The sequence below is a fragment of the Mycena indigotica genome (genome assembly GCF_014461135.1).
Source record: "Mycena indigotica strain 171206Taipei chromosome Unknown Mind.scaff0006, whole genome shotgun sequence".
In the NCBI taxonomy this organism is placed as follows: Eukaryota; Fungi; Basidiomycota; class Agaricomycetes; order Agaricales; family Mycenaceae; genus Mycena; species Mycena indigotica.
In genome coordinates, this window is record NW_023503005.1 from 4089380 (window position 1) to 4100415 (window position 11036).

The 11036-nt window shown below is 47.7% G+C and overlaps 1 protein-coding gene across 1 annotated transcript; it reads left to right on the forward strand.

The window, feature by feature from the left end:
• Positions 1-501: 501 nt before the first annotated feature.
• MIND_00772900 (DDE Tnp4 domain-containing protein) lies at positions 502-1272 on the forward strand (the record flags this gene model as incomplete). Its single annotated transcript, XM_037364419.1, has 1 exon — positions 502-1272. One exon carries the CDS (start codon positions 502-504, stop codon positions 1270-1272), a length of 771 nt encoding a protein of 256 aa, XP_037220063.1.
• Positions 1273-11036: the final 9764 nt, after the last annotated feature.

The window sequence follows — 11036 nt, forward strand, 5'->3', positions numbered from 1 at the left end:
CAAGAGCATGGCAGGGGTATTTTTCCCAAAATATGCAAAAAACATCCTGCAGTCGAACCAGCGACTTCCCCGTCACTAGGTGATTGGATCAACGAGCCCAGGCGGAGACCTACCGGCTGCACCAAAGCACTTATTTTTTGGACCAGTTTTGAGCGACCTACAAGCCATTTACCCCGCCACCCAAATCAGGCAAAGCACCATGGTGCCATCCACACAGCCATGGATGCACCCAAGGCCGCATGGATGGCACCATGGTCATGGGTTGTGTGACACCCATGGTACCATCCACAATTTGTGGATAGTACCACCCCCCATGGGTGATACCATGCATTTGGTACCTCTTAGGCCCAGGGTTCCGTGGTTCCGATTAAGCCTAACAGGTACCAGGTAGGGGTAGCCTGAGGTGTCAAGACTTCAAATGGTTCAAGCTTCACTGCACTGGAAGCTCTAGGTCTTCTTCTTGCACGGTTCAAATCTTCTGGTGATGTTAATGAGCTGGTAATGAAGTATAATCGAAGTCAAGCTGCAATCAGCGAGGTGGTCAACGAGCTTGTTGTCTTTCTCGATGACCATTGGGAGCACCTGCTAGACTTCGATACAGAAGGTGTTCTGGCACCTGAGCGGATGGAGGAATATGCAGCAGCAATCCATGCTGTTGGCGCTCCGCTATCTTCTGTCTGGGGCTTTATTGATTGCACCATTCGGCCAATCTGCCATCCAAGCCAATACCAGCGGGCTGTTTACAACGGCCACAAAAAGGTCCATGCACTCAAGTTTCAGGCAGTGAAACTTCCCAATGGACACATTGGATATTTATATGGTCCAATCGAGGGCCGCCGGAATGATAACACCCTTCTTCAACAGTCAGATCTCCTCAATAAATGCTACCAGCATGCAATCAAACCCGGGACAGACCAAAACACACCACGGGAGCAGCGATACTTCCAGTTGTTTGGTGATCCAGCCTATGGCATCAGTCCGGTTCTCCTCTCCCCTTATGCCCATGCGGGACAACGAACACAAGCCGAAGATGAGTGGAATGCAGAAATGGCAGCTGTGCGCATTGAAGTTGAGCATGGCTTTGGAGATGTTACAAGGCATTGGCCTTTTCTGAATGCCTGGTGGAAGCATCGTGTATACTCATCCCCTGTTGGCCGCTACTACCGCATTGGAGTTCTCCTTACTAATGCACTCAACTGTCTGCGGCCTAACCAAACTGCTCAATACTTCAACTGCGAACCCCCTGTATTGGAAGAATACTTTCATATTTAGCACGAAAACATCTACGTAAAACAAATCTATTTATTCGCTGGAACTTGATGATTGCTCCTTCACATCGGAACCCAAAAGTGTCTTCGCAAGGAGCTCAAATTGACGGTCTCGAGTTTGAACCTCCACCTCCCGTTGCTTCATTGCCAATTCCCATCTCTGCATGTTTCACGCACTCTCCTCCCGCATGAATTGAAGCAAATCGGTGGTAGAACCAGATAATGAACGGCGGTCTGCACCTCGGCGTCGTGCTGTCGAGTAGTTCTTCTTCTTAGCCGGTTTAATCTCAATATCTTCTTCACTGTCCGAGCCTCTGCTCTTGCGTTTGCGACTAGCTTTGCCCTTGAGTGGTACAACACCCATATCATCATCTGAATCTGACGAGATGTCCAGTGTCGCTGACAATGATGTCGCTTTCGATGACGGAGATGTTAAGTCAAGTGATTCAGATAAGGCAGGCGTCTTGACGTCTCCATTTTTTGGGTCATCGAGAGTCGGAGGGGACTGTGCTGATTTGTGTGCATCGGAAAATGTGAGAATTGGTGGAAGGTCATCGTCATCATCGTTGTTGAGTGGGGGTAATGCATAGGAGGACGACAAAGTCGTGGGATGTGTTGCGGAAAACTTGCCCTTAGTTGATGATAGGGCAGGCTGTAGATCGGGAGTATTGATGTGCTTGCGAACCGTTTTCATCGACTGCTGACGAATGAAGTCACCTTCACGCTTCTCTTGATCACGTTTCTAATAATGGTCAGCTTCATGTCGTTGGACTTGGCGGAAACACTAACCTTTTTCAAAACCGCCAATGCTGAATCAGACTTGCCTTTGGCCTCGGATTTCTTGGCCATCAATCCCTCGAGCACACCAGCCAGCATAAGCGCAGCAGAGGAGCCTTGCTTGATTAGCTGCGGGTTTTTACCCTGTTGTATGGGTGAGCATACCTGACACAATTTAAAATCAAACAAAATACCTCCTTGTATGCGTAGAGTAAATTTAACTTGGTTTGAAGATAAGGGATAGTCAGCTTCTTACGAAAGCCGGTTTCCTCGAGCTGCTGGATGACCTGAGTCCATACTGGCCCTCGCTGATGCTGTGGAGTAAGGTATGGGTTGATGTCATTGGTAGCTCGCGCAATTGCAAGGTAGTCGTCGCCTGTCCAGCGGGAAGTCGGCCCTTCTCCTTCCTCCTCATTCTCATTCTCGTTCTTGCCCCGACCCTTCTTAGCAGTGGAAGCCTTGGTACCCGAAGTCTTTTGGGCAGTCTGTAAGCTGGTAATCAGTAGTATGATCAGGAAAATGTGCCGCACACACCCCAACATTTGCCAAGTTTTGCGGCCCAAGTGGTTGCACCGCAAAAATAGCACCTTGGGGCTGTGGTTCAATGTCAAGGCCATAGTAGTTGTATGGAGGGGGCTCTGGGCGGTCTTCGACAGGAGGAGAGTCAAAAAAAGAACGGCTCTGAAACTACATCAGTAAAGAGCAAAAAGACCAGCAACGACTACCATCATAACCTCCCATGAGTTTCATGCTATCTGGGAGGTAGAGCTGACCCGGGGTTGGAGGTGATGCAGTGCTTTTCGTCTGTTCCAAGTTGATGTCAGGCAGGTTGGGAAGTAAAAAGTCGGTGCGAAGTGAAACAGGGCCGGGATCGTTATCGAGGAGGGGGAAACGATCCGAGACCTCAGAAAAGTGGAGGGAGGGAGGGGTGAGCTTTGTTTGAAGATCTTGGTCGAACATGGTTGTGTTTTAGGGGATGTAAACGCGCTGCCCCGCTGTACTTATAGCGCAAGCTTGAGGGTGAGTGGAGCCATCATCAGCTTGCTTGTGTCTCCAGACAACGAGTGGGCCTCTTGTGGGGCCAATGTGGTTGCCTTTGCCAATTTAAGGCTGGCTGGATTGGTGCCTGGAGGCTGCTAGATGCGCTGGGAACATGCACACGAAAAGAAACGCGTTGACGCGATGACGTAACGATGTCACACGATGGCGTAACGATGTCACACGATATGATTCCATCAACTTTGTCATCAAAAACTCGATTTTTGGATTCACACAAGGATTTGTGTATATAAAACAGGTTTAAAAGCCGCAACTAATATGCTCTATTGAACACTATTATTTCAAGCGCAAGCATCTTCGATTTGTAACTTCCAGACATTACTACCTACGACATTATGTATCGGCAGTGATGGACCCAAGGTCTCTAGGGCCCTATCTGGTAAGGGCCCTAGAAGCCCTAGAATAGGGCCCTGCACCCCAGCCAGTCATGGCTAGGGCCCTAGGTATGGCCCTATCCCTTATCTTATCTAATGATTAAAATTCAATCAATGTTATCAAAAATGATTTAGTGCTCTTGAATAAGACAGTCCTGTTCCTATATGGGTGTCTAATACCTATATAGCTTCCCAGACTAAACAAAAAGCTATATAAATATTACCAACTGTCTGTTACTCAGTTAATGTGTCACATAAATCATACTTTAGGGCAGAATAGTATTGCAGACAGCTGTTAAGTGCCGTGTCGACCAGAGGGACGGAGACGGAGACGGAGACGGAGTCGAAGTCGGAAACGGAATCGGAAGTCGTAGAGCACTTGGGGCGGAACACCACAGAAGGATGTTTGGGTGACCGGGGCTTCCAGTTGACCAAGACAAGACAAGAAGGGGAGAGCGGAGTCGAGATGACGCTGGGAGATAAAGACCAGCAACGTTAATTTACAAACTGAAGTACGTGATAATACATCAAAGTATTTATAGTACGAGAAGTAACGGAAACGGAATAAGGTATAACAAAGTAAGTAACAAGATTAGAACAAAGTCAAGTAAAGTAGAAGAGGAGTTGCATACGAGGAACAAGGCATAGATGATTGCATAGATCATAAGTCGGAGTAATTGGAAACGCTTAGTAAATCTTCATTGCGTAAAAACCAAATACCGGAGACGGATATCGGAGACGGATGCCGGAGTCGGCACGGATATAACAGTATCCCCCTCTTGCGTTTCTTGCCTACAAGAAACACCCGTAGGTGTAAGATTTAGCCTAGGGTCTAGGAATAGCTAGAATAGCAGTAGCCTAAAACTCTAGGAAGACTTTTCCCAGCCAAGAAAGACTTTAAAAATGGGGTATTAATACATCAAATTGATAGATTTGATGCTAAAAATACTATATATAGTAATGTTAACTCCTTTTCTTCAGGCCGATGACCCAGTATATAGTGGGGAAGGCCTGTGTTCAGGATTATCCTAATTGGGACCAAAATGATATAGCTTGACACAGTGATCAAAACTACTGATGGCCATCAAAAATCGTTCCACATCAATAATATATATCAAGGATCACCATCCCCATCAAAATTAAGGCAATATAAAGGCAGAAAATAAATAAATAAAAAATAATATTACAGTAATTATGCTGCTAAAACATAGGGACTAGGAATACCTAGATTTCTAGGCTACCGCTATTCTAGCTATTCCTAGAGTCTTTTAGCCTAAATATTACCACTACGGCTCCAAGAAACAGGAGCAATGGTCGTAGAGGTAGGAGTTGGAATCAGAGAGAGTCGGAGTCAGAGTTGGACTTGTGAAAATTTTGAGTCGAAGGCCGGAAAGGCCGAGATCACCGAGGAAGCCGGTGAGAACGTGATAATAGCAAGGAGGACGAAAAAGGAAAGGGGTGACAAGAAGCACGTCACCGATTGACATCAATCTCTCTAACTTGTCCACTTCCCACCATGCCACCCAAACGCCAGAACGCCAAAAACCCCAAGAAGAGCAAGAATCTCTTTGCGAAGGCGGTGGATCAAGTCGAGGAGTTGTCGGAGACGGAGAGGGTTGGTGGCTGGGTTGGGGGAACGGATAGGGACCCCTTGGCTGACATGTTACCGTCGGGTCGTAACCGACGCGTAGATGTGCGGAGGGAGTTAGAGGAGTTGGACCGCAGAGCGGAGACGCTGCGTGCGTTACTCAGCTGGAACACCTGGTGCAATGCGCAACATCTTGGTTATAACCCAAAAGTGCAATGCACAACATATGGGATCTAACCCAGTCTCCTGCAACGCAAAGATTACTTTATTTCATTTTTATCTCTTTTGACTGTTTTAGTGTCTTATATCATATATATAGTGATGGGATCAATGTTCCTTGTGTAATCTATTGTGTGTGGAACCATTTTTGTAAGAGATCACTGATTTTGATGACTGTGTGATCTTGCATCACTCCCACTCAATTTAATATTGATATTCTCTTTCTGCTCTATTAAGTCCATAATATTACATATCGAATCATTGGCCTGAAGAAAAGGTGATTTACCTTCTTATATATGACCTTATATTAGTCATATCATCTTCCCTTAATATAATATACCAAGATATAAGAATAGCCCACATGTTGTGCATTGCACTTTTGGGCTATAACCCAGATGCTGCACATTGCACTAGCTACAAGAGGTGCGTTACTGGCGGAGACGGCTCCAAGAGCACCGTCACCGGGTGGTCGGTCGGAGTCATATGATCCCGACGACCCGGTTGACAACGAACCGATCAACGAGGAGTCATCAGAACACGGCTCCGTGGTGGCTCCCATAGTGTGGACACCAGCAGACCACGATGCGCTGCTAGAAATGGTGGTAGAGCACCATCGTAGTCGAGCCGAAGACCAGCAGGCGGCCAGATCCCAAGGCCAGAAGAGTGAGGCCGAGGGCAAGAAAAAGGAGGCAGAAGAGGCCGAGCGCAAGGCCGAGAAGGATAGGCGGAAGGCCAAGTTGGCCAGAGAGCGGGTCCGAGCTCACCGCGAACGCGGACTCGCGCCACTGACGCTTGCCGAGACGGCCGAGGCCAATGCCCGAGTTGGCCGCCGAATCATGCGACACGTCGAGTCATCCGCGGAGCCCGAGCCGGCTAGTATAGCCGAAGAACCCAAGAAGGCGGGGAGACCCGAAAACGCCGAGAGCGCCGATAAGGCCCAGACTGCCAAGACCGATGCGGAAGGCAATGAAGATGGCGAAAGTAAGTGCAAAGATTTGATATTGAGTTAAAAACCTAACCCGATTTGGCAGAGAAATGTCGCAAATGCATCAAGACGGGTAAAGCCTGCGTTGGGGCCGACCCTAAAGCAAATACAACTTGGCACGGGAGACTGTCTTGCGAGAATTGCCGCAAGCTCAAGGTCTGCTGCGAGGATGGAAACCCACCCCTGCAATACCGCAAAGACGAGAAGGAGGCAGGGATGGCCAAGGAGAAGGGCAAAAAGAAGAAGGTTGCGGGGCCACGGATCGTGGTGCCCAGAGTGGTTGAGACGAAGGCTCCCGCGGAGACGCCAGCGGAGTCGCCAGCGGAGTCGTCGATTCCGACGCTCGACAATGCGGCGCTTTCCGCAATGCTGGCAAATCTATTGGTGCGTCAAGATCAAGATCACGCGCAACTTCGGCCGACTTGTAATGGGTTTGCAAAACCTTGGGCGCGAAGCTTCGCCACAACGTTGGCGGGATCAATTCGGCAACAACGGGCGCAGGGGGTGGCCGAACATGCGCAGGGTATCGAGAAGACCCTCGATCACTGGGACACATTCATCCAGAAGGAAGGCCAACGATGGCGGGCGCAGGACAGGTCGGACTCGGAGTCGGTGGATGCAGAGGGTGAGCCGTATGAGGAGGAAGAGCAAGAAGTCGAAGAAGATGATGCCATGGATGTGGACGAGGAGCCCCCGGCGAGGGTTGACAAAGGGAAGGGAAGAGCCGAGTAGCGGAGACGGAGACGCTGATAAGCCGCAGTCTGGGACAGACCAGGAAACGACTATTTTTGTCGATTTTGTTGCTCAGCGCACGTCTCAGAGTTGACATGAGTCCCGAATGGTCAACTAGGGAATTACCTGCACAAGAACCAGTCAAACTCCAGTCAAAATCTATCAAATCGCTCTCAGTGATTCCAAAATCTTGACTAGGAAAAGTTCCAGAGAGCCCGTTCTACGCTAGAATCTATCCAATTCTATGCAAAATACCCAAAGGGAGTATATTCTAAAAAGGCATATTCGGTTTGGTGCTCAGTGGAGACTCGAGATCGACTTCTCCTAGATAAGGGACACCCCTATCTCTGTTGGTATCGACGACTGACATCATTGGAACGTGGTTTCGGATCATGCTGGAGGGTCGAGAGTGCCAAGGGACGGTTAAACGGCGAAAACCTACTCAATTGATTGGGGCCTGGACCTGTGATCAACGGCGACTCTAAAACACTGTCGAGGAACAGATCATCTGAACATTGGAAATGCGCCAGGAGAGTTGGGACAACCACCGCTGAGGCCATATGCACAAGATACGAGTTATGGGTGTCAATCGAAAGCTGGGAAGCAGAGCTATCCACTTATCCTACTCAAGATCGAGGGATTCTTCACAAGACAAACTAGATGGTCGCGAACATGGAAGATTTACACAGGTCATTGACTCCAATACACGCCGCGCGATACCAGTCATCTGGACCTGGATTTTCGACTCTGGGCCGTATGGCGAAACGATACCTATACAATTATGCACATGGACGACTTTTCTTACTTGAGATTTTCCCTGATTCTATCAATTTCTGTTTAGTATTTATATCTCTGTTTTGTATTTGGCAGGTTCACGGATTGCCCCGCTCTACTAGGTGCATCTGGGGATCTAGCTCGTCAATCTATCTTGCTAGCTCTTTCGAAATAGTATCATCGTGTCGGAAGGATTATTGGTTGAGGGTTTCGGTTGCTGAATACAAGAGTTCCGGTTGCTGTTTATTGGGTTTCGGTTGCTGGTCGAGAGTTTAAGGCAGTTAGTTCCTGACTCGAGACAACTCAGAGGGTTTAAGGCAGTTAGTCCTGATCCAACGAGTATAAACTCTCCGGGCATCGTATTGGCGCTTCTCTATTGCTGAGTTTCGTCGATAGTACGCTTTGGGGCACGACAAATCAACGTTTTTCGCAAGAAACTCGTATCTACCCTACAACCTTACACATCTGTGCCAAGGCTCTGTTCACAGGGGCCTGTACTCGCACAAGGAGTTGACGATTTTTGGGTTTTGTGACTTTTCCTACTTGACATTATACATCTTTCTCTCTACGAAAAGTGGAGTTTTGGTTGTTTTTGTTGGTTTGGTTAGTTAGAGAGCTCATTTGCTGTCCCCACTCCGCACTCATCAATGCCTCGGAGACGGAATCGAGAAAACGACAGAATTAGAGTGGTAAATGTAAAATAGAAATTAATTTTCCTTATCTCGCAAATCCGGTGTGATGTTAATCCAGTTTGGGTTTGTTGGGGTATTGACGATGGAAGGATTCGATATACTCTTCAGCTTCCAAGTCAGGTGCACCAACCCAAGTGAATTGCTCATCAGTGTTCTCGTAACCAAGCCATTCGACCAGGTAGCGGAGTCGAGCCGGACCCTTGAAACGGTGATCAATCTTGGAGTCAACAATCTGTTTGATTTCGAAGTGTTCTTCTCCATCAACTTCAATAGCCGCAGGTGGTGGCTCTTCGCGACCAGGGAACTTGTTGGGCGTGTGGATTTCGATTTGGGAAACATGAAAGACGGGATGAACTTGAGAAAGGGATTTCGGGAGACGGACTTGATAGGACGCAGCACTGGGCTTTCCGATGATCTCGAAGGGACCAAAATGCGTTTCCGAGAACTTCGGAGTCGGACGCTTGGCCTTGATGTACTTGGTCAAGATAAAGACTTCGTCACCAATAGATGGAGACGGATCCGGAATGCGTTTCCGGTCCGCAGTCTCTTTGTATTGCTCCTGAGCGTACTTGATCTGTTCCTTGAGGAACTCGTGCAGCTCTTGGAGATCGACGACGTAGTCCTTAGCATAAACATTAGCCACATCATGCTCTGGATGAATCGTAATAGAGGGATCATAGCCTTTGTTTGCGAAGAAGGGTGATATGCCAGTAGAAGCGTTAGGAGCATTATTGAGTGCGAACTCTGTGATCGGCAGTAACTCGTGCCAATCATCCTGTTGGTAAGAACAATAGATGCGAATATATTGCTCAACAGTTTGGTTCATGCACTCCGTTTGCCCATCAGCAGAAGGATGATAACCCGAAGTGTAATGGAGTTCCATGTTGAGTAGTTCTCCAAGGGAACGGAAGAAAGAGGACACGAATTCCTTTCCGCGGTCAGAAGTGACGTGGGATGGGACTCCGTGTTTCGAGAAGACGTGAATGAGGAAAAGTCGAGCGAGCTCCGGAGACGAAATGTGAGTGTCGCACGGAATCAAAATGACCTGTTTTGAGGCACGATCAACGATGACTAGAATGGTATCAAATTCACCGGATGTGGGGAGCTGCTCAATGAAGTCCATAGAGATAGAATCCCAGGGACGGAGAGGAACGGGGAGAGGCTTTAGCAGACCATAAGGTCGATGCCTTGGCTTCTTGTTGCGCTTGCATGTGATACAAGATGCACAGTAGTCCTTGATGAAGGTTCTGAGTTCTGGCCAAGTGTATTTGCGTCGGACAAGAGCAAGAGTACGATTTTGGCCAAAGTGACCGGGAAGGATATGGTCGTGATGGTGTTGGAGTACAGTAAGTCGCAACTCCGGAGACGTACCGGAGACGAGTGGTACCCAGATTCGATCGTCATAGCATAAGAGACCAGTGTCATCGAGTTTCCAGCGCGATGAGTTGCCAGATTTCGCGGCGGAAAGGTCGGAGACGGCAGCGGGATTGTCATTGATATGAGCGCGGATGTCGTCGTGAAGCTTCTTGACATCCAGAATGACGGAGGCACGAAGCACAGGTTCTTCAACGAAGGTAGCGCGGAGAGAGGCGTTGAGTTGTTCAGACGTGAAAATAGGGCGAAAATTTTGCGGATTCAATTTTCCATAGGACTTATCCCCCTCTTTTGGGTAGACGTCCCATCGTCTAGGAGCCATAGTGGCAATATCTAGCCTAATGTAGCCCAGTGGCTACTGGGAATGCCATTGCCTAAATTGCCAGCTACTACTGGCTTACCACTGTTTGCTGGGAGATTAGGCTAATGAAATTTGGCTGGAGTTACATAGGTTACTATGCTTAAATGCTTTATTTTATTTTTTATTAGCTTTGTTTATTGGTTTTCTATAATGGGGTTGATGCTATCTGAAGGTTGTTATCAATGTGGAACCATTTTTGATTGCCATCAATAGTTTTGATCACCCAGTCTAGTTACATCATTTCAGTCCCAATTTGGAAGTAATGCTTTTTTAGCTATTACACAGTCACCTTAATTATATACCGGGTCATCGGCCTGAAGAAAAGAAGCTATCAGTAATTAATTATGTTCTTATATTAGGCAGAATCATCAATACCAACATATTACCCTTTTCAGAGAGAGGACAATTAGCCTAATTTCTCTCTGACTGCTGGCCCAGTGGGAGCTGGGGATTTAGGCAACGGTATTTCCAGTAGGCACAGGGACCAGAGCCTAATTCCTACAGCTATGGGTGCGTCTAGTTAACGCATCAGGCTTACCCCCAAGTTTACCTGGGCGGAATCCACCTACCAATTCCATTTATCCTTTCATATTAGAATGAACGGCCTGCTGGGCTGCGCATTCTAACATGAAGGGATGATCCCAAATGCCCTATGCTGCAATAATAAATACTCCAATAATTCTGCAACATCTCTAAGTTCTCAAGTCCCTTAGTGCTAAGTCCCTTCTACGCTGCTAATGCTGCAATAATCCACTGCTATCTAAGTTAGTTTCCTAAATTGGCAAATATGACATAAATAGTGATAATAGTCATACTTTCTCTACTTAAGCAAC